Source organism: Chiloscyllium plagiosum, unplaced genomic scaffold (assembly GCF_037043375.1).
Source record: "Chiloscyllium plagiosum isolate Xiang-an unplaced genomic scaffold, Cpla_swu_hap1 HiC_scaffold_12, whole genome shotgun sequence".
In the NCBI taxonomy this organism is placed as follows: Eukaryota; Metazoa; Chordata; class Chondrichthyes; order Orectolobiformes; family Hemiscylliidae; genus Chiloscyllium; species Chiloscyllium plagiosum.
In genome coordinates, this window is record NW_028270150.1 from 22,127,564 (window position 1) to 22,154,890 (window position 27,327).

At 44.3% G+C, this 27,327-nt stretch overlaps 1 protein-coding gene and 1 long non-coding RNA gene across 2 annotated transcripts in view; both read right to left on the bottom strand.

Annotated features, from left to right (window-relative positions):
• Positions 1 to 8,521, bottom strand: part of bace2 (beta-secretase 2) — a 92,637-nt gene extending 84,116 nt beyond the window's left edge. The window contains exon 1 of the mRNA XM_043701365.2: positions 7,966 to 8,521. Within this exon, the coding sequence (XP_043557300.1) occupies positions 7,966 to 8,226 (261 nt within the window). The 5' untranslated portion in view covers positions 8,227 to 8,521. The remainder of the gene's footprint in view (positions 1 to 7,965) is intronic.
• A 7,347-nt stretch (positions 8,522 to 15,868) lies between these two features.
• Positions 15,869 to 27,326, bottom strand: LOC148148500 (uncharacterized). The gene is made up of 3 exons (XR_015758741.1): positions 27,213 to 27,326; positions 26,305 to 26,417; positions 15,869 to 16,004 (listed from the first exon to the last, which is right to left on the bottom strand). It is a non-coding gene; the product is annotated as an uncharacterized LOC148148500 (long non-coding RNA).
• Between the last annotated feature and the right edge of the window lies 1 nt (position 27,327).

Sequence of the window (27,327 nt, forward strand, 5' to 3'; positions counted from 1 at the left end):
TCATTGCTGACAAGTGAATCAGAGATTATGCTGTTAATGGTTAGTCTCTTTATAATCACTGCACACACAATTAGGCAAAGGAATAAGTCAGCTGTAAAGCTTATATAAATTACAGAGATTTGAACTTGTATTTAAATTTTGCTTTTAATGCAGCAAAACATCGAGGTGGTTTAAACAAAGCCACAGATAAGGAGACATTAGGAGAGGAAAAGGCAGTTTTAATCAGCATCTTCAAACTCAGCTAAAGGGCAAGATCAAGATTGAGAGAAGATTTAGAGCAGAAATGTCAGTGTTTATGGTGCATTGAGGCATAACCGATGGATTTGTTTTTGCTGTCTCGGTTTTGTTTTAATATTGAGACAAACCTGTCACCCACCTACTGGTACCTCTCCAGCAGTTAAAGAATCTCAGTCATCTTTGCGTGAGAAATCTTTAATCCAGTCTTCTCTTGTTTGAAGAGGTGAAAGCACGATGGGCCAAACGACCTCCTTCGGAGCCATAACAATGGTAATTCTTTGATTATAAACGTCATTGATATCCAACACTTTTGAGCATTTCCTTGCCTCATTGCAAATTCTGTGAAGTGCAGTGGGAAGTATTTTCAACGTGAAACTTGCTGCAAAATGCAAGTTGTAGTATTAGTCTGTCTGGTTTATAATTAAAGCCTTCAATTTTTCTTTGGTCATCTCTGCCAACAGCATGATGCTGGTATAATTATTTCAAATGCTCACAAGGGAAAAAAAGAGTCATTCAGAATAACAACTATATGGTATCCTTAATCAGGTTGGCATTTATTTATATTTCTCCCAGTGAATCCTTTCTGCTGGGTTTCGGGAAGATTATTTTTCTTTATGCCAGTATAAAATTGCTCATTATGTTTGGATCATGTTTGCTCAGTTTCAGTCTTTTGGTTCTTAGTCATTTTGAAGTTTGAACACTGTATGTTGAAAATGGTATCCCACAAACCCTCTATATCAATATTTTGAGCAATTCCACAAACTTCTTGGATTTTGTTGTTTTTTCAATTATCTGCTTAAATTCATAATTCACCATCTCAAATTTCTGGTATCATGTTATTAACCATTAATGACCCATCCCAGGGCAAATAAAAGTTACGAAGTTCCTCATCCTATAAACCAGTGGAGGAAAAGATTACAAAGGCCCAACGACGCTGGTTACAAAGGTCAAACAACATCTCTTCTTCCTCAGGCAGCTGACGAAATTTGGCATGAAGGTGAATACCCTTGCCAACTTTTATCCATCGAGAGCATTCCGTCTACATGTACCACTCCCTAGTATGGCAACTGTACCATTCAAGATCGGAGATGGTTACAGAGAGTAGTGAATTCGGCCTGGACAAAGGCCAACCTCCCATCTATAGAATCCATCTACCAGCCCGCTGTCAAGGAAAGGCCGCCAGCATTCTCAAAGATCCATCCCATCCTGGTAATACTTTTCTCAAATCTCTACCATTGGGTAGAAGGTACAGAAGCCTGAACACACGCACCAGCCGGTTTCGTAACAGTTTCTACCCTACTGTTGTTAGAATACTGAACGGACCAACAAACTCTTAACATTCGTCTGTACCTGTGTTTTTGTTTTTGCCACCATTTACCTATTATTTACTTATCTATGCTACTTAACTCTGATCAGTCTGAATTGCTCGCAAAACAAAGCTTTTCACTGTGCCTCTGTACACGTGACATTAAATTCAATTCAGTTCAAAAGAAAGCCCAACTTGATTTTTACAACCTTTAGTTCAGCACAAGTTAAAATCTGACTGCAACTCAATCTGAATAACTAAAAAAAGACATGAAATCTCAGTGTGATAAACTGTTTTTTAAAGAAAAGCACTCATGGGATATCGCATTGATGGCTTGGCCAGCCCTTACTGTCTGTTCCCATTTGCCCATGAGAAGTTGGTGGTGAGCTAATTTTTTGAACCGCTGTGGTCCATATGCTGTTGGGACACCCACAGGGACATTAGGGAGGAAATTCCAAGATTCTGACCCAGTGATAGTGAAGGAATAACAATACGCTTCCAAGTCAGGACGGTGAGTGACTTGGAGGGGAGCTTACAGTTGTTGGTTTTTCAATGTATCTACTGTCCTTGTTCTCCTAGATGGTAGCAGTTGTGGGTTTGAAAGGTGCTGTTTAAAGGAGCCTCGGTGAATTTCTGCAGTACACCTTGTAGACAGTACACATTGCTGCTACTGAGTGTCAGTGGTGGAACTGAACGGCACCACAACAATCAACTGGACTGCTTTGACCTGGCCAGTATTAAACTTCTCAAGTGTTGTTGGACATGCATTCATCCAGGCAAGAGGGGAGTACTCCAACACACTCCTGACTTGTGTCTTGTACACTTGGACAAACAAGCTGTGAGGAGTCAGGAGCCGAGTTACTCGCTGCAGCATTCCTAGCCTCTGACCTGCTCTTGTAGCCACTGTATTCACATATGGCAAGTCCTGTTTAGTTTCTGGTGAATGGTTAGGGTTAGGGTTAATCCTAACTCCAGGGTGCTGTTAGTGCGAAATAATTATGGTAGCAACATTGAAAGTCAAGGGATGATGGTTATTGCCTGGCATTTATGTAGCATGATTATTACTTGCCAGTTCTCAGGCCAAGACTGAATATTGATTTGAACATAGACTGCTTCAGTATCTGAGTTGCTGCAGATGGTGCTGAACATGTTTGTTGATGGTTGCACAACCCCCACTCCTTATGATGGATTAAGGTCATTGAAGATAGTTGGGCCTATGACATTACTCTGAAGAACTCCTGCAGAGATGTGCAGGAGCTGAGATCACTGACCTCCAACAACCTTTATTATGGGTGACACAGTGGTTAGCACCGCTGCCTCACAGCACCAGAGACCCGGGTTCAATTTCCACCTCAGACGACTGACTGTGTGAAGGTTGCACATTCTCCCAGTGTCTGCGTGGGTTTCCTCCGGGTGCTCTGGTTTCCTCCCACAGTCTAAAGATGTGCAGGTCAGATGAATTGGCCATGCTAAATTGCCCATAGTGTTAGGTGAAGGGGTAAATGTAGGGGTTGCACTTCGGCGGGTCGGTGTGGACTTGTTGGGCCGAAGAGCCTGTTTCCACACTGTAAATAATCTAAATCTAAGTACTCTAAATCTAAACCACTATCATCTTTTGTGCTAAGTATGACTCCAACTAAAGAAGAGTTTTACCCCCGATTCCCATTGACTCCAGTTTTGTAAGGGCTCCTTCATGCAACACTGTCCAATGCAGACTTGATTTCAAGGATTATCATAGTCACCTCACCTCGAGAATTCAGCTGTTCAGCTCAAGTGAGTTGTTTAATTGCCCATCACTAATTACAACTGAATGTGGCATGACCAAAAAAATTAGATTTGGTCTGTTGATTAGAGGATTGCTTAGCTCTATCACTTGCTATTTATGCTGCTGGCATGCAAGTAGTCCTGTTTTGTAGCCTCATCACATTCATACCTCATTTTTAGGGATGCCTGGTGTACCCCGGCATGCCCTCCTGCACTCTCCATTGAATCAGGATTGATGGTAATGGTAGAGTGGGAATTTGCTGGCCAATGTGATTGCAGATTGTGTCAGAGTAGAATTCTGCTGCAAGTGGCCCACAGCGTCTCATGGATGCCCAACATTGAATTGCGAGATCTGTTTAAACCCTGTCCCATTTAGCGCATTGATAATTCCTACATCATACTGTGTGACACTATCAATGTGAAGGCAGGACTTTGTCTCCACAAAGACTGTTCAATGGTTACTCATAGTTTTATTACATACAGATGTATCTGCAGCAGGCAGGTTGGTGAGGATGAAGTGAAGATCGAGGGTGTGATACTGGAAAAGCACGGCCGGTCAGGGAGTAGGAGAATTGACATTTTGGGCATAAGCCCTTCATCAGCAAAGAGGCTTGTGGGCCAGGGGGGCTGAGAGATAAATGGGTGGGGGTTGGAGCGAGGTAACTGGGAATGCGATAGATAGATGAAGGTGGGGGAGAAGGTGATAGTCGGAGAAGAGGGTGGAGTGGATAGATAAGAAAGGTGATTGACAGGTCAAGAGGGCAGTACTGAGTTGGAGGCTTGGGACTGGGATAATTTGGGGGGAGGGGAACTAAGGAAACTGATCAAATCCACATTAATCCAGTGTGGTTGCAGGGTCCCAAGGCAGAAAATGAGGCGTTCTTCCTCCAGTTGTCAGGTGGTTGGTGCTTGGCGATGGAGGCGGCCCAGTACCTGCATGTCCTTGGTGGAGTGGGAGGGGGAGTTGAAGTGTTCGGCCATGGGCCGGTGGGGTTGGTTGGTGCAGGTGTCCCGGAGATGTTCTCTGAAACAATTCGCAAGTTGGCACCGTTTCCCCAATGTAGAGGAGACCACATCGAGTGCAACGGATACAGTAGATAACATTGGTGGAGATACGGGTAAGTTTGCCTTCATTGACAAATCCTAACCACCTGTAGCCTGGAGGAAGAACGCCGTATATTCCACCTTGGGACCCTGCAACCAATGGGATTAATGTGGATTTTACCAGTTTCCTCAGTTCCCCTCCCCCCACAATATCCAAGTTCCAAGCCCCAAACTTGGCACCACCCTCTTGACCAGTCCATCGCCTTTCCCATCTATCCACTCCACCCTCCTCTCCGACCTATAATCTTCTCTCCCACCTATCAGATCCCCTCAGCTCCATTCCCCCTTCCATTTATCTCTCAGCCCCCTGGCCCACAAGCCTCATTCCTGATGAAGGGCTTATGCCCGAAACGTCGATTCTCCTGACCCTCAGATGCTGCCTGACCTGTTGTGCTTTTCCAGCACCACTCTCTCGACTCTGATCTCCAGCATCTGCAGTCCTCACTTTTTCACCCCGAGAATGAAGTCAAGTATGTTTTTCCCTCTCAGTTCCTTCACCATCTGACAGACAGATTTTAGCAGCAGTGGCCTATGAGATCCAACCAGCCCAATCCACTAAATGTCCTGCCACTGTCGCTGGAGGACATTAAGATCCCCCAGCTGGAGTACATTCACACCCTTTCTGATCTCAGTCTTTCCTCCAATCATGGTTAAACATGGAGGAGCCCTTATTAATCAACAGAGGGAGGACAGTATTTTTTCATCAGCAGGATATTTTTCCTGGCCACATTTTTCCTGATGCCTTGAGACCACATCAGTTCCTGAGTCAATCTTGAAGATTCCCAAGGCAACTCCCTCCCAACTGTATACCATTGTGCCTCCGCCTCTGCTGGGTCTGTCCTGCCAGTGGGACAGGACATATCCAGGGATGGCGATGGAGACAGTCATACTCTCAGAATCATACCTTACAGATAACATCATCACAGGCTGTTGCTTGATTAGTCTCAGACTGATCTGCCAATTTTGGCACGAGCCCCCAGATTTTACTAAGGAGGATTTTTCAAGAGGGTTGTATTTTTTGTTCTAGTAGCAATCTATTTTTGGAGACCAAAATCCCCAAAACCTTTCCTTTCCCTTCTCTCCATGCATTGGAATAATGTATGACATAGCCAGAAAATGCAATTGTTCAGAAGAGAAGAATGTTACCAATATTAACCGAGTGTGTTAAATTTGACAAACTTGCAACAAATATCATTTACAAAAATACATGCTGTTCATTCATTACTATGACAAACAGTTGCCTGTAGCTAGAATGTCTACTCCAATTCATTAAGATGTTGTCAATTTCAAATGGAAGAATTTTGAGTCTGTTTCTCTTCAAGAATCATACACATATGGACATCTCTGACCATTGTTCTTTGTGTATCACTTAGGCAGAGAGGAGATTTTTTTAAAATCATAAAGTGTGGACGTTATTATTGCCCACGACTAACTGGGCAGTAAAGAGTCAACCATATTGCTATCAGTCTGGAGTCACATGTAGGCCAGACCAGGTCAGAATGGCTGATTGCCTTCCCTGAAAAAGAAGATTGAATCAGGTGCATCTTTACGTCTAATCAAAAGTGGTTGACATTAGACTAGTTTTTCACTCCATAGCATTTTTCTTGACTTTATGCCATGGTGGGATTTGAAACACGTATCCAAAACGTTAGCCTGGGGTTTGACATATCATGTTGTGGCTGTATCGGACATTGGTAAAGCCACTTTTGGAATATTGCATTCATTTCTGGTCTCCCTGCTGTAAGAAAGATGCTGTTAAACTTGAAAGGGTTCAGAAAAGATTGACAAGGATGTTGCCAAGGTTGGAGGATTTGAGCTGTAAGGAGAAGCTGAATAAGCTAGGGTTATTTTCTCTGGAACATCAGTGGCTGAGGGGTGACCTTAGAGAAGTTTATAAAAGCAGTGAGAGCATGGACAGGGTGAATAGCAAAAGCCTTTTTCACAGCATAGGAGAGTCCAAAATTAGCGGATATATGTTTAAGATGAGATGGGAAAGATATAAAAGGGATTTCAAGGGTCAATTTTTTCACACAGAGGGTGGTGTGTGTATGTAATGAGCTCCCAGAGATGGTAGTGGAGGCTGGTACAATTACAACACTTAGAAGGCATCAGGATATGAGGAGGATGGATTTAGAGGGATATGGGCCAAATGCTGGCAAATGGGATTAGATTAATTTGGCATATCTGGTCAGCATGGACAAATTGGACCAAAGGGTCTGTTTCTATGTTGTATATCTCTATGATTCTATGACTCTATTACCTTTTCCTCTGCTCCCCAAGTTAACACAGTGGGGCAAGTGAAACAAGTTGTTTGACAAACTTTCAAGGGAATGGGAGAGTTGGATTTCTTACACAAGGGAGTGTTCCAAGTCTTTTGATCATTGTTGGCTACGCTGATTAATACAGAGCACCTCCAAACCCACACTTTCAGATCTAAATCAAAGCTCTCAACAATCAATCTAGAGCAAACTGATCTTGTATTTCTTAAGTTTCAAGCTCATGCATCATCGAGGTCAATATCCTCAAATTATTCTCTTTCCAACTTTCCAGTGCCACAAAAATCCAAAGTAGAACAAACCAGGAAACAAGGGTGAAATAATTGATCACATTTTGCATTTCACTTTCCACTTGGTTAAACAGACTTTTTTTTTTAAAGAAAAGGCCGGCCTATACTTTCCAAGTTGGTTTTATCCACAAAAGTTGTTCGAAGTCTGGTTGCTTAATATCACCTGAGGCCATGGTGAAAGGGCGAGAAGGCTATCAGTCCTCCTTAAGCAACAGGACTATTTCTCAAACGGGGGGATTGGGAAGAGGGCAAATTAGTATCTGCTGTAAAATCAGGCACAGAAACAGGAATGAAAGAAAAGGAAACTAAGTTTGGATTGAGGTGAACACACACTTAATAGTCATTTTTTTGACTTTTGAAATAATTCACAACCTTAATACATTCCATGCATTTAACTGCTGGGCTAACGAGCGACTGGCAGTCATTAACAACCGTCTCATTAAACAAAAAAACACAGCTATAATGGCCAGAACACAACTTTCTGTGGCAAGTTTAAAGGACAATACTCAAACCTCAGGCAACCCATTGAGAGGAGAGGGGCGTAGGGAATGATCTAAGAGCATATATTGCTGTTTATCAAAACTGGTGCTAAACCACCAGCGATTCACAGCAGCTGGGAAGTGACTATCCCCATATCACTGACAGCCCATTCAATCTTGGATAGTACTTAAAGCAAGAATCCAAAAAAAGTGTGTCATAATTTCCTGTGACTCCTAGTCGCGACAACATAGCATCTGGGTCCAATAAAGTGTACATGACTGGGGAGTGGACGGCTAAGCGAGAGAGAAAGGACCATAAATTGGACACCACCCAGTTAATAAAAACTGCAGAAGATTTAAAACATGTCCAAACTAAGGCCATTATGTATCACAAACAGTTCCTCAGGAACACTTGGAGAGACAAAAATTTCCAGAATTTTTTTTGTTCCAAAACATATCTTCAAATCAACTTTTTGTCTCCCCTCGTTTAAAAGCTTAGCATTTCTCACCTTTTGTACAGGCGTCCCGATGAACACTTCCAGATAGTACCCTCTGCCGACATCTCCTTTCAGATTGTTGAGCATGCTGTAGAAGCTGACAGTGCCGGCAGACTGAGAGGCCAGGGATATACCCCCCAGCAGTGAACTCCGTTTGTCGATAAGCTCCTCTTCCGAGCCGTTGAAAGTGGAAATCTTCAGAGGCAGTAAAAGGTTTTCGCTTCGGCACAACCCGAACTCCGCCAGCAGCAAGAAACTTATAAGGAACTTCATTTCGCTCCCACCTCCCTCCAAAAAAAAAGTAAATTTACAGCTCCTTTCGCTCGACAAAAGCAAAACCCCAGCCTCGCACACAGTCTGTCTATTTCATTTTGACCTCCAGGCTTGTTAAAACTGACTCATCGCTGGTTGAGAGTTTGTTTGGAGGTTTCAGATCTCTTCTTTCACCTACTGTGAGTTCTGCCCTTTCTCACCCCGAACCACAAACTCGGAATAACTCGCTGCCGGCCGAGAATAGACATTTAAGAGCTGCACTGATCCACCATCCCAGAACAAACTTCCCCAAACTTCACTTTAAAAACGGATATGACGAGCCGCTGAACGGGAAAAGTTTGGTCAACTTGTGCAAAGTGAAGGACAGTCCCCTAGTGGTTAGTGTGGGACAGAGCTATTCGTGTCTTGAATCTAGTGTCGATAGATACCTCCTGTCTGGATGAGTGGTGCTGCAAGAGCACAGCAGTTCAGGCAGCATCCAAGGTGCAGCGAAATCGACGTTTTCGAAGCTCCTTGGATGCTGCCTGAACTGCTGTGCTCTTCCAGCACCACTAATCCAGAATCTGGTTCCCAGCATCTGTAGTCATTGTTTTTACCTTGTTGATTTTAACCCTACTGTGAATCCTCTTGCAAAGATACCTCCTGTCCTCTATTGTTTTGCGAAGATTGTGAGGATTGAGTGGAATGGGAAGGGTAGATCTCTCCTGACCTTTGAACAGTGGGAACACCATTTCTGCAATGTGAAAGTTTACCCATCTGAAACCCTAACTACTCTGGCTGAGTTAAAAAGCCCTGAAGAAGGGCTTATGCCCGAAACGTCGATTCTCCTGTTCCCTGGATGCTGCCTGACCTGCTGCGCTTTTCCAGCAACACATTTCCAGCTCTGATCTCCAGCATCTGCAGACCTCACTTTCTCCTCCTGAGTTAAAAATCACACAACACCAAGTTATAGTCCAACAGATAGTCACCTGATGAAGGAGTGTTGCTCCGAAAGCGAGTGTGCTTCCAATTAAACCAATTAAACTATAACCTGGTGTTGTGTTTTTTAACTTTGTACACCTCAGTCCAACACTAGCATCTCCAAATCATTACCGACCAGTACCCTTCCACTGACATCACCTCGGGGGATCTCCCATTCACCGCCTCCAACCTCATAGTCCCACAACCCCGCACCGCCCGCTTCTACCTCCTGCCCAAAATCCACAAACCTGACTGCCCCGGCCGACCCATTGTCTCCGCCTGCTCCTGCCCCACCGAACTCATCTCCGCATACCTTGACACTGTCCTGTCCCCCTTAGTCCAAGAACTCCCCACCTACATTCGGGACACCACCCATGCCCTCCACCTGCTCCTTGATTTTCGCTTCCCAGGTCCCCAACGCCTTATTTTCACCTTGGACATCCAGTCCCTGTACACCTCCATCCCCCATCACGAAGGACTCAAAGCCCTCCGCTTCTTTCTTTCCCGCCGTACCGACCAGTACCCTTCCACTGACACCCTCCTTCGACTGACTGAACTGGTCCTCACTCTGAACAACTTCTCTTTCCAATCCTCCCACTTCCTCCAAACAAAAGGAGTAGCCATGGGCACCCACATGGGCCCCAGCTATGCCTGCCTCTTCGTAGGATATGTGGAACAATCCATCTTCCGCAACTACACTGGCCCCACCCCCCACCTTTTCCTCCGCTACATCGATGACTGTATCGGCGCCGCCTCGTGCTCCCACGAGGAGGTTGAACAGTTCATCCACTTCACCAACACCTTCCACCCCGACCTGAAATTCACCTGGACAGTCTCAGATTCCTCCCTCCCCTTCCTCGACCTTTCTATTTCTATCTCAGGCGACCAAATCAACACGGACATCTACTACAAACCGACCGACTCCCACAGCTACCTGGACTACACCTCCTCCCATCCTGCCCCCTGTAAAAACGCCACCCATTCTCCCAATTCCTTCGACTCCGCCACATCTGCTCCCAGGAGGACCAGTTCCAAAAACGCACAACCCAGATGGCCTCCTTCTTCAAGGACCGCAATTTCCCCCCCGACATGGTCGACGATGCCCTCCACCGCATCTCTTCCACTTCCCGCTCCTCCGCCCTTGAGCCCCGCCCCTCCAACCGCCACCAGGACCGAACCCCACTGATCCTCACCTACCACCCCACCAATCTCCATGTACAGCGCATCATCCGCCGTCATTTCCGCTACCTCCAAACGGACCCCACCACCAAGGATATATTTCCCTCCCCTCCCCTATCAGCATTCCGTAAAGACCACTCCCTCCGTGACTCCCTCGTTAGATCCACACCCCCCACCAACCCAACCTCCACTCCCGGCACCTTCCCCTGCAACCGCAGAAGGTGCAAGACTTGCGCCCACACCTCCCCCCTCACCTCCCTCCAAGGCCCCAAAGGAAACTTCCATATCCGCCACAGATTCACCTGCACCTCCACACACATCATCTATTGCATCCTCTGCACCCGATGTGGCCTCCTCTATATTGGGGAGACAGGCCGCCTACTTGCGGAGCGTTTCAGAGAACACCTCTGGGACACCCGGACCAACCAACCCAACCACCCTCAACATTTCAATTCCCCCTCCCACTCCACCAAGGATATGCAGGTCTTTGGACTCCTCCATCATCAGACCACAACAAAACGACGGTTGGAGGAAGAACGCCTCATCTTCCGGCTAGGAACCCTCCAACCACAAGGGATGAACTCGGATTTCACCAGTTTCCTCATTTCCCCTCCCCCCACCCTGTCTCAGTCAAATGCATCGAATTCAGCACCGCCTTCCTAACCTGCGATCTTCTTCCCGACCTCTCCGCCCCCACCCCAGTCTGACCTATCACCCTCACCTTGACCTCTTTCCACCTATCACATTTCCGACGCCCCTCCCCCAAGTCCCTCCTCCCTACCTTTTATCTTAGCCTGCTGGACAAACTTTCCTCATTCCTGAAGAAGGGCTTATGCCTGAAACGTCGATTCTCCTGTTCCCTGGATGCTGCCTGACCTGCTGCGCTTTTCCAGCAACACATTTCCAGCTCTGATCTCCAGCATCTGCAGACCTCACTTTCTCCTCCATCTCCAAATCATGACTACTCTGGCTGAGACAGTAAAAGACAAGATAAGGCAGGTATCTTAGAATCATAGAGATGCACAGCATGGAAACAGACCATTTGGTCCAACCTGTCCATGCCGACCAGATATCCCAACCCAATCTAGTCCCACCTGCCAGCACCCGGCACATATCCCTCCAAACCCTTCCTTTTTATATACCCATCCAAATGCCTCTTAAATGTTGCAATTGTACCAGCCTCCACCACTTCCTCTGGCAGCTCATTCCATACATGTACCACCATCTGCGTGAAAATATTGCCCCTTAGGTCTCTTTTATATCTTTCTCCTCTCACCCTAAACCTATGCCCTCTAGTCCTGGACTCCCTGACTCCAGGGAAAAGACTTTGTCTATTTATCCTATCTATGCCCCTCATAATTTTGTAAACCTCTATAAGGTCACCCCTTAGCCTCCGACGCTCCAGAGAAAACAGCCCCAGCCTGTTCAGCCTCTCCCTGTAGCTCAGATTCTCCAACCCTGGCAACATCCTTGTAAATCTTTTCTGAACCCTCACATGTTTCACAACATCTTTCCGATAGGATGGAGACCAGAATTGCATGCAATATTCAAACAGTGGCCTAACCAATGTCCTGTACAGCCGCAACATGACCTCCCAACTCTTGTACTCAATAGTCTGACCAATAAAAGAAAGCAAACCAAACGCCTTCTTCACTATCCTACCTACCTGCGACTCCACTTTCAAGGAGCTATGAACCTGTACTCCAAGGTCTCTTTGTTCAGCAACACTCCCTAGGACCTTACCCTTAAGTATATAAGTCCTGCTAAGTCTTGTAAGCATCCAGGTAGGTTCAAAGTTCGTAAGTGTTCAGAGAGCAAGCAGGCATCGCTGAGATGGTAGCTTGGTCCAACCCCTGAGCTTGAGGCCAAAGCTTCTGTGTACAGTGTTCTTGCAGCATTAGTCCAGTGCGAGATACTGGTGTGCTCTGAGGTCGCGGCTTGAAGTGCAGTGGTAAGTTCATTGGTTCATCGTCATGATGATACAGGTGAGCTGGCACATGTGGGATGCCAGTATCCATGGAGTGTAGTGTGAGATGTTGGTGCTGGGTACCCAAGATGGTGGCCCAGAGGATCAAGCAATGAGCTGAAATCACCCGCTGCCCAGTCAGACTTTCATGTTGTTAATTGTCAGCATCTAACTTCCTCACATGGGCGGTACGATAGGGAGCTACATTTAAATGAAGCGCAAATTGCAGCTTATGAGGCCAAGAACAAGCAGTAAGAAAGGGATATTGATAGACTGGGTGAATGGGCAAAGCTGTGTTAAATGGTGCTTAATATAAGAAAGTGTGAGGTTATCCATTTTGGAAGGATAAAGGATAGATCAGGGTGCTTTCCAGACAGTAGGAAATTGAAGTTAAATACAGGTGGATATCCAAATTGACTTGGGAGTTCAGGTGCATAAATCTTTAAACTTTAAACTCAAACAGATGCAGAAAAAGATCTTAGCTACTAACCATGTTCCCCATGATTTTATAAACATCTATAAGGTTACCCCTCAGCCTCCAATGCTCCAGGGGAAAAGCCCTAGCCTATTTCGCCTCTCCTTATAACTCAAACCCTCCAGTCCCAGCAACGTCAATGTGAATCTTTCTGCACCCTCTCAAGTTTAAGAACATCCTTCTTATTGGAAGGTGACCAGAATTATATGCAATATTCTAACAGTGGCTGAACCAATGTCCTGCACAGCCACAAGATGACATGTCAACTCCTCTGCTTGTTGTTCTGGCCAATGAGGGGAGGTGTGCCAAATCCCTCTTTCACCACCCTTCTACTCCACACTCAAGGAACTATAGAACTGTACAACATGGCTTTGTGCATGGGAAACCATGTCACACAAACTTGATTGAGTTTTTTGAAGAAGTAACAAAGAGGATTGATGAGGGCAGAGCAGTAGATGTGATCTATATGGACTTCAGTAAGGCGTTCGACAAGGTTCCCCATGGGAGACTGATTAGCAAGGTTAGATCTCATGAAATACAGGGAGAATTAGCCATTTGGATACAGAACTGACTCAAAGGTAGAAGACAGAGGGTGGTGGTGGAGGGTTGTTTTTCAGACTGGAGGCCTGTGACCAGTGGAGTGCCACAAGGATCGGTGCTGGGTCCTCTACTTTTTGTCATTTACATAAATGATTTGGATGCGAGCATAAGAGGTACAGTTAGTAAGTTTGCTGATGACACCAAAATTGGAGGTGTAGTGGACAGTGAAGAGGGTTACCTCGGATTACAACAGGATCTGGACCAGATGGGCCAATGGGCTAAGAAGTGGCAGATGGAGATTAATTCAGATAAATGCGAGGTGCTACATTTTGGGAAAGTGAATCTTAGCAGGACTTATATACTTAATGGTAAGGTCCAAGGGAGTATTGCTGAACAAAGAGATCATGGAGTGCAGGTTCATAGCTCCTTGAAAGTAGAGTTGCAGGTATATCGGATAGTGAAGAAGGCGTTTGGTATGCTTTCCTTTATTGGTCAGAGTATTGAGTACAGGAGTTGGGAGGTCATGTTGCAGCTGTACAGGACATTGGTTAGGCCACTATTGGAATATTGCGTGCAATTCTGGTCTCCTTCCTATTGGAAGGATGTTGTGAAACATGTGAGAGTTCAGAAAAGATATACAAGGATGTTGCCAGGGTTGGAGGATTTGAGCTGTAGGGAGAGGCTGAACAGGCTGGGGCTGTTTTCCCTGGAGTGTCAGAGGCTGAGGGGTAACCTTATAGAGGTTTACAAAATTATGAGGCGCATGGAGAGGATAAATAGACAAAGTCTTTTCCCTGGAGTCGGACAGTCCAGAACTAGAGGGCATAGGTTTAGGGTGAGAGGAGAAAGATATAAAAGAGACCTAAGGGACAACATTTTCACGCAGATGGTGGTACGTGTATGAAATGAGCTGCTAGAGGATGTGGTGGAGGCTGGTACAATTGCAACATTTAAGAGGCATTTGGATGGGTATATGAATAGGAAGGGTTTGGAGGGATACGGGCCGGGTGCTGGCAGGTGGGATTGGTTTGGGAAATCTGATCGGCATGGACAGGTTGGACCGAAGGGTCTGTTTCCATGCTGTGCATCTCTATGGCTCTATACAAAACTATGAGAGACATAGACTGTAGATCGTGAGGAGCACTTCTCCCAAGGCATCAGACATAGGTTTAAGCTGAGGAGCAAGTGGTTTAGAGGAGATCTGCAAATGGTGCAAGTATGGAATGCGCTGACTGAGAGGGTGGTGGAGGCAGATACTCTTGCAAAATTTCATAAGCATTGAGATGAATACCAGGCTACAGTAGGCTATGAGATAGATTCAATCTAAGATGGATAAAATTTTGATAAGTAAAGCTATTAAGGGACCTGGGCTAAAGGCAAGTTTGTGGAACCCATTGAATGGGGAACAGGGTCATTCCTATTTCTGTGTTCCTGGGTAATACTTCCCCTAAATTGACATCTCACCATTTCCTGTTGAGAGTCTCCTCTTGATACCTAGAACTCTGTCTAAGAGTGCAGTGAGTTGCAATACCGGTCGTCCTGCTATAATGTGCATTCCGTTAATGCGACTTCTCTGTAACGTGATTGATGAATTGGGGACACTGTTTCTACAGTGTGAACTTTCAAAACATGTATTGGTTTTAACACGATTCCAGCTCCATTAGATTAAATGGTGCTGCTGTTACGCGATGTTCTTATAACAGGGGATTGCACGATAACGGAACTACCACGTTATAGCAGAACTGACTGTATCAAGAAAGGCCTTGAGTAACACCTCACATGATTCTCCCAGAGATCCCACCATGACACATGTAGTTCAGCCTCTGCTGCTCATTCATCAGGTGGTTGTGGAGGTTAAGATCGTAAGACACAGAATTTATAGCAACAGTTTACAGTGTGATGTAATTGAAATGATGTATTTAAAAAGACCTGGGATTGTTTGTTAAGTCTCTCAACTTGTTTAATGACCATGCTGGTTTCAGTTCTTCCATATTTAAATCGCAAAATTTTTTTAAAAGTTACATTCTCAAGTGAACTTTAATAATTGGTGTCATGTCGGCCCAGGTAAGGTATTGAACATGTTAGCTCCCTGTGTGAGGCTGTCTGTGCCACAATGGTGATTGATTCTAATCTAAAAAACGGATTTACAGAATCCTGCATGGTTTCATGCAGTTTTTGAGCAAATAAGATGTAACTGTGCAAGTACACATTCACCCCACAAACTTATATGTGTGTGTGTGTGGGGGGGGGGGGGGAGTTATAAGTGTCTGTGAGAGTGTGTGCAAGTGTGAGTGTAAAGGGGTATAAGTGTCAGAGGATGCGTACATGAGTGTGGGAGTGTATGTGTGAACATAAGAGAGTGTGTCTGCGTGAGTGTATAGGTCTACAGGAGAGAGTGTGTGTGTATTTGTAGGAGTGTCTGTCTGTGTATGTGTGTATGTGTGTCTGTGTGCGTGCATCTCTCTGTGTATGTGTATAGTGCAGTGGGGTTACCTGTAGTGTGACATGGACCCAAGGTCCCAGTTGAGACCATCCCCACGTGTACCGAACTTGACTATCAGCCTCTGCTTGGCCACTTTTCATTGTTGCCTGTTCTGAAGTCCACCTTGGAGGACGGTCACCCAAATGTCCCAGACCGCCGAAGTGTTCTCTGACTGCCTGTTTAACATAGAGATAGATAGGTTCTTGATTGATAAAGGGATTAAGTGTTATGCGAAGAAGGCAGGAGAATGGGGATGAGAAACATACCAGCCATAATTGAACGGCATAATGGACTTGATGAGCTGTATGGCCTAATTCTGCTTCTATATCATGGATTTATGGTCCTGTGGTATCTCCTGCCCTCTACATCTAGATGTAAGTGATCATAGGTTTGGAAGGTGTTGTCTAAAGACAATTATGAAGAGGGAATAAGGAGCCTACAAAGAGATGTCAAATGAATGGAAAATGGAATATAAAATGCAAAAAGGTGTAATTGTCCATTTGTCAGAAAGAATAAAATGAAGCATATTATATTATACCAATCTCTCTCTCAATGTTGACAAAACTAAAGAACTAATCATTGACTTCAGGAAGAAAGGAGGAGGACACACCCCCATCTACATCAGTGGAGCGGAGGTTGAGAGGGTTGGAAGCATAAAGTTCCTCGGAGTGACAATAACTGACAATCTGTCCTGGACCTCCCACATAGATGCGACAGTCAAGAAAGCACAACGATGCCCCTCCTTCCTCAGGCTGCTTATGAAATTTAGCATATCCATAAGGACCCTTACCATTGGAAGCATACTGGTACATAATGGCCTGGCATGTTAACTACTCTGCCCAGGACATAAGAAACAACAGAAGATTGTGAATACAGCCCAGACCATCACGGTCAAGGCAACCTGCCACCATGGACTCCATCCACACTTCTTGTTTCCATAGAAAGGCTGCCACCTTAGTAATGCTCTCTTCCAACCTCTCCATCAGGCCGAAGATACAAAAGCTTCAAAACAGGTGCACGCGCACACACACACACGTTCAAGAACAGCTTCTTCCCTGCAATTATTAGACTGATGGCAAATAACGTTAATTTTGTTAATGTTCATGTTGCTTTGAGCACTTCCTGCGCAGCCATAACCTTGTGTGCCTTGCCCTGTCTAAGCACCCTTTGATCCATTTGTCCTTGTTGCTATCATCTGCCTGTACTGCTCGCAAAACAAAGCTTTTCATTGTACTAAGGTATTTGTGACTACAATAAATCAAATCAAAATCAAATCATCTAAAGTTGTGAGGTTGCAGAGCTCTGAAATGCAGAGAGATCTGGGTGTCCTAGTGCATGAATCACAGAAGGTTAATATGCAGGTACAGCAGGTAATCAGGGAAGCTGATAGAGTGTTATATTTTATTGCAGAGGCATTGAATGCAAGACAAGACAAGTAATGCTTCAAACACAGAGGACATTGGTGAGACTGTACTTTGAGTGCTGTATAAAGTTCTAGTCACCGGACTTACAAAAAAGTGTTAATATGTTGGAAGCAGTTTACTAGACTAATACCTGGAATGGGCAGATTGCTTTATGATGAAAGATTAGAGAAGCTAGGTCTTTATCCTTTGAAGTTTAGAAGAGTCAGAGCTGACTTAATTGAAACATTTAAGGTCCAGAGGAGACTTGACTGGGTGGATGTTGAGCAGATGTTTCCTGTTGTGGGAAAATCTAGAACTAAGAGTTATAGATTAAAAATAAGAGATCCCCCATGTAAGACAGCGATGAGGGGAAACAAACTCTCCCAGAGGGTTATGGGAATTCTCTTGCTCAAAAGACAGTAAGTACAGAACCTTCAAATATTTTTAAGGCAAAGGTAGATTGATTCTTGATTACCGAAAGGATGAAAGATTACTGGGGGTGTGAAAGAATGTAGAATTGAAGTTCAAATCTGATCATCCGTGATCTTATTGCATGGCAGACAAGGCTCAAAAGGTCGAGTCCTAATCTTGTTCCTTGTTTGGTTGTTAGTAAGCGAAGTTGGCTAATATGTTTCAGTTCTTTTGTTGGAAGTCCATTCTTAAACAAAGTGATGTTTGAATTTCCGTTATGGTCTGCATTTCTCATATTTAAATAATTGCTTGAGACACAGGACTGGCTAGAGCTCAGGAACAAAAGGTCATATGATTTGAAGCAGCCCCTTTTAATCCATCATCTGTGTTCAAAACGTACAAATATTATCTGGAAACTCACAATAGACTGAGGCGTGACATTGTCAAAGCTCTTGCTCAGGGTATTACAACATGGAGGTGAACCCATCTGTTAATTAAACTAAACACCCAGAAAAGCTCACCTCTCCTCATGATCTGTTAAAATAGGAGTGACAGAGAACTTCCAAATTCCACTATTTAAAGAAAATGACATCAATTTATTTTTTAACTCTAAAAGCGAACATTAAACAACAACTATTCACAACTGTAAGCCCCCTTTTCTCTTAACTGATTATTACCTGCCTCCAAATCTATAACAATATGCTGTTCCAATGAACCATTTATTAAAATTACATCAACTTAGTTTCAAAACCACACAGTCGCTGTCGTCTTCTTGACTTCACTCTTCTAGCTGATAAATTCCCTGGGTCGACTTCTTCCTTTTTACTGCGAGTATGTTTCAGATGAAAATAGAGTGTTTCCTAACTTCTTGGATCTGTCTCAATGGCAGTTACTCTTTCTCCAATTTTCAAAATGCTTGCCTTTTTATACTCCCAACATCAGATTGTCTCATTGCTTCGATGTTGGCAAAATAATAAATTCAGACTCGATTTGGTTTTAGTATCCTCAGGCATAATTTAAACTAATTGGTTAAATTCAAATTGTTATCAAAACAGCAACCAAAACTCAGTTATCCATTTCACAGCCAAATATTACATGTTTCCAATCATCCAGTACACTCTGGGACTGCCATCTAGTCACATACACCGGTGCTTGTAAGCTCTCACTTAACAACGGTATTCATTCTCTCTTAAAAATACAGTACACACCTTCATGTTCATAACAGGGGACTCCAAGACCCTTCGAAGACTGATGATAAAGGCAGGTCTTTTTCACCATCTACAATGACATTGGCATTTAGTCGATTTTAGATAAGTAATGGATCCCATTAAGGATAGTCTAGAGGGTTTCTGGGGATTCCAAGAGTGTGATAGACAGCCCCAAGTTAGAGCTTAAGGCTGCTTAAGAAGATTCTGGAGGAATTTAGCCTTTCCCTGGAAACAGCCCTTTACCATTAGGGTACTGGGGGAGCTATGGAAGATATATGGATTTCTCCTGACACACAAGAATTTTGCAGACAAACATAAATAGAGCAGTAACCATGACGGTCATTCACCCAACCATCCAGATAGCGCTAAGGATTCCTTTTCATACATTTCTTGGGGATGGAAGCCAAATCTCTGTTGAGAGGTTAAGTCCCTTGTGGAAAAATAAAAACAGGGGTGATAGAAATTTTGATTAATGAGGTTTAGCTTTAGCTCTTGTATGCTATGCTTGGATGCATGCTGGCATGAAGTTATATATTAAGGATTAAAGCTTGCTGTAAAACCAAAATGAACCATCCGTTCATGAATTTTGCTGATCAGTTTTGACTCTATAATAAGTCTGATGGATATGTTTGATATATAATAATGAACTCTCCAGCATTTCCTGTTATGTAATTTAAATGTAAAATATTCACTGGAAGTCATTAGTTATCTTCTCTCTCCCTGGATAGTTATCTGCATAGACATATCTGATTTTTGACTCAGTTGAATGGCAATACTGCATACTGCAGCAGAGGGGTGCTGTATACAGGCCCAAAGGTGATTTACAGTTGATTGGCTTGGATCCTGAGGAGTTTATATTCATGTCAAGTTCAGTAATGTTTGGCATGGTTCTACTACACCTCTATGCCTCAGGCTTACTCATCCGATTATAAGGAGCTCAATGAGCCTAATAATCCAAATTACATCAAAAATACAGGCACTACAGGGTTCTTGTAGTGCAGTGATCACTTACATACCTCTGAGTCAGGAGGCCCATCTGCTCCAGAGGTGTGGCATAACATGCCTAGTCAAGTTGTTTATTTTAAATAAAATCTATAAATATGAATTGGACTACCAAAATAGCTCAACTGGCACAGTGTTAGATTGAAGATCTAAAGATCCCTGGTTCAATACCAGGATTCCATTTCAGTGTTTGGGTCTCTTGTGACACAGTGGTGGTGTCCCTACCTATCTACACATCTATCCCTTAATATCAACAGGCATGATGGTCCGAATGGCAGTAAAACTTTGTGAAGAAATAGCATCAAGTGCTATTAACTGAAATTTCGTGGACATTTGCCTGAATCCAAGAACATGGGGGTGGAAATCCCACTTGCTGAGAGCTGCAGGCCAAACAGATTGAATGATAGTACCATCAGGGAGTAGGGACTGCTGCCGGTAAGACACCCCACCCCCACGCCATTGTACCATCACTGGATTCTGGTCTGTGGCTGAGTAATGGCAGGATGGGCGTGTCAGCAGAAAAGGTAGGCTAAAGGCTTACAGTAAAGAGGAGGAAGTGAGGACTGCGGATGCTGGAGATTAGAGTCAAAAAGTGTGCCACTGGAAAAGCACAGCTGGTCAGGGAGCATCTGAGAAGCAGGAGAATCAACGTTTCAAGCGTAAGCTCTTCATCAGGAACTCACCCAGTCCTCACACCCAACTCCGCCCTCCCCCTCAGTCGCTGAGTGCTCCTCCTAGGGCACTGCAAAGAGGTTTGCTTCATGCGCCTTTCACATGGCAACAATCCCAGCTTCCGGCCGCTGCCTTAAGGCCTGTGGGACCTTCAATGAACACGAAACACTCAAAAAGGGTGCTAAGTCTAAGGCATGGAACTACAGGCCTACAAATCTAATAGTTGAGAGTGTGGTCCTGGAAAAGCAAAGCCAGTTAGGCAGCATCCGAGGAGCAGGAGAATCGATGTTTCGGGCATAAGCCCTTCATCGGTGAATCTAACACCTGTGATAGGGAAACTATTGGAAAAAATTCCTAAGGACAGAGTTTATCTCCACTTGGCTTTGTAAGAGTGAGATTAATCTGATAAATTTGATTACATTTTTGAAGGAAAGAATTAGGTGCGCCGATGAGGGTAGTCTACTTGGCCTTCAGCAAGGTTATTTGACAAGGTCTCAAATAGCAGACTGGTTAAAAAGTTGAGAGTTCATTGGTTCTAGGTTAGTTTGGCAAATTGGATCCAAAATTGTTTTTGTGGCAGGAAGCAGATGGTGATGGCTGTAGGATGTTTTTGCAACACCAACCCTCCAGGGGTGTACCATTGGCTTTGCCACTGGATCACTTGCTATTTGCTGTGTACATTAATGGTCACACATGAATGTATGAGGTATAATTAGTAAGTTCCTAGATGATATGAAAATTAGTGATGTGTGATAAATAGGGAGATGGAAAGCCTTAGGTTACAGGATTATACAGTTGGGCTGGTCAGATAGGATGAATAGTGGCTAATGGAATTTAATACTGCAATGTGTAAGGTGATGCATCTTGGAACTCTAAGAAGTACAGAAGATCAAAGGAATCTTGGTGTGCATGTCCATACATCCTTGAAGGCAGCAGGGCAGGTAGATAAAGTGGTTAAGAAGCATATGGAATACATGTCTTTATTCCTGATTTATGCCAGAAATATTGATTCTTCTGCTCCTAGATGCTGCCTGACCTGCTGTGCTTTTCCAGTGCCACACTTTTCAACTCTACTTGTCTTTATTAGTCAAGATATGAATACAGGTACAAGTATATTATGGTGAAGCTGTATATAATATTAGTTTGGCCACAGCTGGAGTACTGTGTGCAGTTCTGGTCACTACATTCATTTTCTTCCTCCAAGTCTTTAATATAGTTTGCAAATAGTTGTGGTCCCAGCACTGATCTCCATGGAACCTCACTGGCTACTGGTTGCCAACCTGAACAAAAAACACTTTATCCCAATTGCTGTTTCTTTTCCATTAGCCAATTCTCTATTCATGCCAATAAAGTACTTCCAACACCATGTACTCATACTTTATGTCTTCCTTTAGTGAGGTGCTTTGTCAAATGCCTTCTGGAAATCCAAATACAACATATCCACTGGTTCCCCTGCATCCATGTGATCTAACTAATGGTCTTGGGTCCTTGCTTGGAGCATGAGGTCTGTCCCATTCGCCAGAGGAATGGTCCTAGCAATTGCTGTTTGTTCAGCAGTCTTGCCCAAATGCTTCATTTCAAATGGGAGGAATGATAGATACAATGTACCCTTCCTGGAGGTGGTGCGAAGAGTGGGTGAGTTTGCCCTGGAGAGAAAATTGCTCCTTTGTGACCATTTCAGCAATGAAATGTTGGGAGAGAAGGCCAATTGGGGACCTTCTCAATCACCACCAATTAAGGCCAGGAATTGTCAAATTAAAATCACTTAAAAGTCCCAGTTCCCTGATGATCTGCTTTCCCAACAAGCAGGAAAGGTGGCTTCAGGGTGACCTGCCTGCTGCATGGCTTAGGAGAGGGTAGGAAAGAGGAGGTGTCCTCTATTTGCCCCAATGTGTGAAAATCAGGGGCAAGAGGATATCTGCTGAAAGCCACCCTTGTCCTGGCCTCTGTCTTCCCTGACCCCTACCCTCTTCACAATCCATCAGACCCACAAGAAAAAGACTTGCCTTATAGCTGTTGAATGCCCTGAAGACTAGGCCTGCAGTGATGGTCTGTAGACCCCAGGAGATACCCAGCTTTGATAAGACCACAGGAGCAGAAGTGGTCAATCAGCCCATTCTGTCTGCTCCATCATAAAATGAGATCACAGCTGATCCTATAGCCCTCGACCCCACTTTCCTGTCTTTTCCCAATAAGCCTTAGCGATTAAAAACAATTTCAGCCTTAGTAATCTAGCTTTGATGCCCTGTGCAATAAAAAATTCCACAGATTCACTATTCTCTGAGAGGAGAAATTCCTACCCATCTCCATTTTAAACATGCAACCCTTTATTCTGAGATAGGTGTTCAATATTGAGGCCTGTAATTCACTGAGAAACCTGCCAGTCAACTCCTAAGAAATTGATTGAATCTCAATGCTTTCTTTTTGCTAGAGATGGGAAATGAAGGATAGTTTCTTGATTGTTATTACTGAGCCTGGCTTTATAATTCCAGATATTTTATTGCAATCAAATTCCACCATTTATCATTTACTGTCATGTGTATTTAATAAAATGTGTGCCATACATAGGCTGCTAAAGGTAAAAAAGTGAAGTCGCCACAGACCATTGAGGCTGGTCTCTCATTAGAGAGGCACGACTGGTGGTGGTTTAACCTTAGGGTCTCCACATCTCCACCACGGGGAAGTCCTTCACACATCAGGGTAAATAGAAGACAACCCATCTCAGCCAATGTGGGAATTGAACCCACACTGTTGGTATCATTCATCAGCTGTGATAGTGATATTGAACCAATGTCTCCAGGTATTAGCCTGGGTCTCCAGATCACTCACCACTCCTCTATCATCTGCCTCATTTGATTTGATTACTTACAGTGTGGAAACAAGTCCACACCTACCATCCAAAGAGCAACCCACCCAGACCCATTCCCCTGCATTTACCCCTTCATCTAACACTACAGGCAATTTAACATGGCCAATTCACCTAACCTGCACATTTTTGGACTGTGGGAGGAAACTGGAGCACCCGGAGGAAACCCACGCAGACACGGGGAGAATGTGCAAACTCTACACAGTCAGTCGCCTGAGGCAGGAATTGAACCCGGGTCTCTGGCGCTGTGAGGCAGCAGTGCTAACCACTGTGCCACTGTGCCGTCCGAACAGCACGGTGGCACTCATATGGTCCTTAATCAATCCATGGTTCCTATCAAATAAAAGTGTTTAAATATTGTGTTATAGGCCAGGCCCAAACCTCTCAAAATATTCAGAAGACCCTAAATTTTCTTATTTTCAAGGTAAATGTAGGTTGTATAAACTACTGGATTAGTGGTGCTGGAAGAGCACAGCAGTTCAGGCAGCATCCGAGGAGCAGTAAAATCGACGTTTCGGGTAAAAGACCTTCATCAGGAATAAAGGCAGAGAGCCTGAAGCGTCCAACGCATCTCGTCCACATCCCGCACCTCCACCCTCAGACCCCACCCCTCCAACCATAACAAGGACAGAACACCCCTGGTGCTCACCTTTCACCCTACCAACCTTCGCATAAACCAAATCATCCGACATTTCCGCCACCTCCAAAAGGACCCCACCACCAGGGATATATTTCCCCCCCCCACCTCTTTCCACCTTCCGCAAAGATCGTTCCCTCTGTGACTACCTGGTCAGGTCCAAGCCCCCCTACAACCCACCCTCCCATCCTGGCACCTTCCCCTGCCACTGCAAGAATTGCAAAACCTGCGCCCACACCTCCTCCCTCACCTCCATCCAAGGCCTTAAAGGAGCCTTCCACATCCATCAAAGTTTTACCTGCACATCCACTAATATCATTTATTGTATCCGTTGCTTATCCGTTGCTCCCGATGCGGTCTCCTCTACATTGGGGAGACTGGACGCCTCCTAGCTGAGTGCTTTAGGGAACATCTCCGGGACACCCGCACCAATCAACCACACCGCCCCGTGGCCCAACATTTCAACTTCCCCTCCCAGTCTTCCGAGGACATGGAGGTCCTGGGCCTCCTTCACCGCCGCTCCCTGACGCCTGGAGGAAGAACGCCTCATCTTCCGCCTCGGAACACTTCAACCCCAGGGCATCAATGTGGACTTCAACAGTTTCCTCATTTCCCCTTCCCCCACCTCACCCTAGTTCCAAACTTCCAGCTCAGCACTGTCCCCATGACTTGTCCTACCTGCCTATCTTCTATTCCACCAATCCACTCCACCCTCCTCCCTGACCTATCACCTTCATCCCCTCCCCCACTCACCTATTGTACTCTATGCTACTTTCCCCCCACCCCCACCCTCCTCTAGCTTATCTCTCCACGCTTCATGCTCTCTGTCTTTATTCCTGATGAAGGGCTTTTGCCCGAAACATCGATTTTACTGCTCCTTGGATGCTGCCTGAACTGCTGTGCTCTTCCAGCACCACTAATCCAGAATCTGGTTTCCAGCATCTGCAGTCATTGTTTTTACCTGTATAAACTACTGGTCCAACTATATGATTTAAAACAAAACATACTTCATTCATCCACTTAAGTTGAAATACAACAAAACAATGAAGGAATTGGAATAACTTAACTCTATTGGAATAACTTAACAGAATAATAGATACAGTAACTATTACTAATTAACTGTTGCAATATAGCAACATCCCATAAATGCATTCCTTGGAAAAATGCAAATTCAGAAAACAAATTTTCTCACATGCAACTCCTACCAAGCAGAGAACCCCCAGTAACTGAGAGAGGGACAAATGAGCTTTCACTCCTTCAAGACTCCAACAGCAATTGCTGAAAGCTCAACTAAAGATCCGGGTTCTGTGGAAGTTTGATCACACCCATTCAGACTGCTTCTATTGTTCCAACTTTTAAAATAAAACAGCCTCACAAGTTGTTTACTCCCCTGGCACTTCACCTCTGCCTCAAAGCCTCTCTTTCTAATATACCTCTTAAAGCAACAGTATTGTTACAACTGCATAGAGTATACAGATCAGAGGGCACCTTGTACATTGTAGGCAAATATGTAAAAATGCATTGGAAACTCTCTGTGTAATTTTGGAGTATGAGTTATTTCCATGTCCTTATATAAAAACACACAGGGAAGGGAGAAAAACCATTTGAGGTGTCAGCTTTAGCTCAATTGACAGGGCTGATACTTCTAGAGTTCGAAGGTTGTGTATTGAAACCTTATTCCAATGCAAGACTGATTCTGGATTTGAGTGGTGCTGGAAAAGCACAGCAGTTCAGGCAGCATTCGAGGAGCAGGAAAATCGACGTTTCAGGCAAAAGCCCTTCATCAGGAATACAGGCAGAGTGCCTGAAGGGTGGCGAGATAAATGAGAGGGGCCACCCTTCAGGCACTCTGCCTGTATTCCTGATGAAGGGCTTTTGCCCGAAATGTCGATTTTCCTGCTCCTCGGATGCTGCCAGAACTGCTGTGCTTTTCCAGCACCACTCGAATCCAGAATCTCGTTTCCAGCATCTGCAATCATTGTTTTTACCCAATGCAAGACTGAGGCTGACGTTTCAGTGTAACACTGTTGGAGTGGCAAACAAGATGAGATATTAGTCTGAAACCTCATTTGCTCTTTCCTGTGTGAGCAGAGTTTTCACTTTGGGAGGTGATGATCTTGTGATATTATCACTAAACTATTCATCCAGAGACCCATATAAGGTTCAAATTCCACCGTGAATTAAGAGTCTCATGGTGACCATGGAATCACTGCAGATCGTCAGATAATCCAATTTGGCTCACTTATACTCTGTGGGGAAGGAAGCTGCCATCCTTACCTGGTCTCCTCTTCATGTGACTCCAGAACCGTAGCAGAATGGTTGTCTCTTAACTGCCCTCTGGGCAAATAGGGTTGGACAATTAATGCTGCCCTAGCCATGATGCCCTCATCCTGTGAATGAATAAAAATTAATTCAATAAGAGAACAGAGTTATGCCTGATATGTTGGACACAATAGTTAATCCCACAATTAACATCATAAAGAGAATAAACTATCTGATCATTTGTCTTATGCTTGTTTGCTGGCCATTGCATTTTCTACATTACATTCGTAGCAAAACTTCAAAAATGCATCACTGTTTGGGAAGTGCTCAGACTTGAACTTGTGAAAGCCACTCTACTCTTTTAAAGCTTCTTCTATTCTTTTAAGCAGCAAGTCACAAAATGGTTAAACAACCCCTGCAAGCTCCGTCTACACTATCACATCTGCAATTGCAAGTTCTCTTCTATCTTGTTCAGTTAAATTGGCCTGAGATCCAGGACACCTATAACATAGAGTCAGAGAGTCATACAGTATGGAAACACAACCTTCAGTTCAATGTGTCCATACCAAAGAAAGGTTCCCAAACTAAACTGGTCCCATTTGCCTCCACTTGGCCCATATCCCTCTAATCTTTCCTATTAAAGCACTTGTCCAAATATCTTTTAAATGTTGTAACTGTATTTACATCTACCACTTCCTGAAGAAGGGTTACACCCAAAATGTTGACTTCTGCACCTCCTGATGCTGCCTGGCTTGCTGTGTTCTTCCAGCCTCCTGCCTGTCTACTCTAGATCCAGCATCTGCAGTTTTTTTTATCTCTAACCAAGTTTCTACCACTTTCTCTGCCAGTTCATTTCACACACAAACAACCCTCTGCGTGAAAAGGTTGACCCTTGGTTCCCTTTTAAGTCTTTCTCCTCTCACCTTATGTAAATCTTATCTGAACTAATTGCTGGAGCCTCAATCCATGTCCTGTTTTATTCTGTAATATAGACTCAGTTCAGTGCAATAAATTCACATGATATCAACACTTTTATTG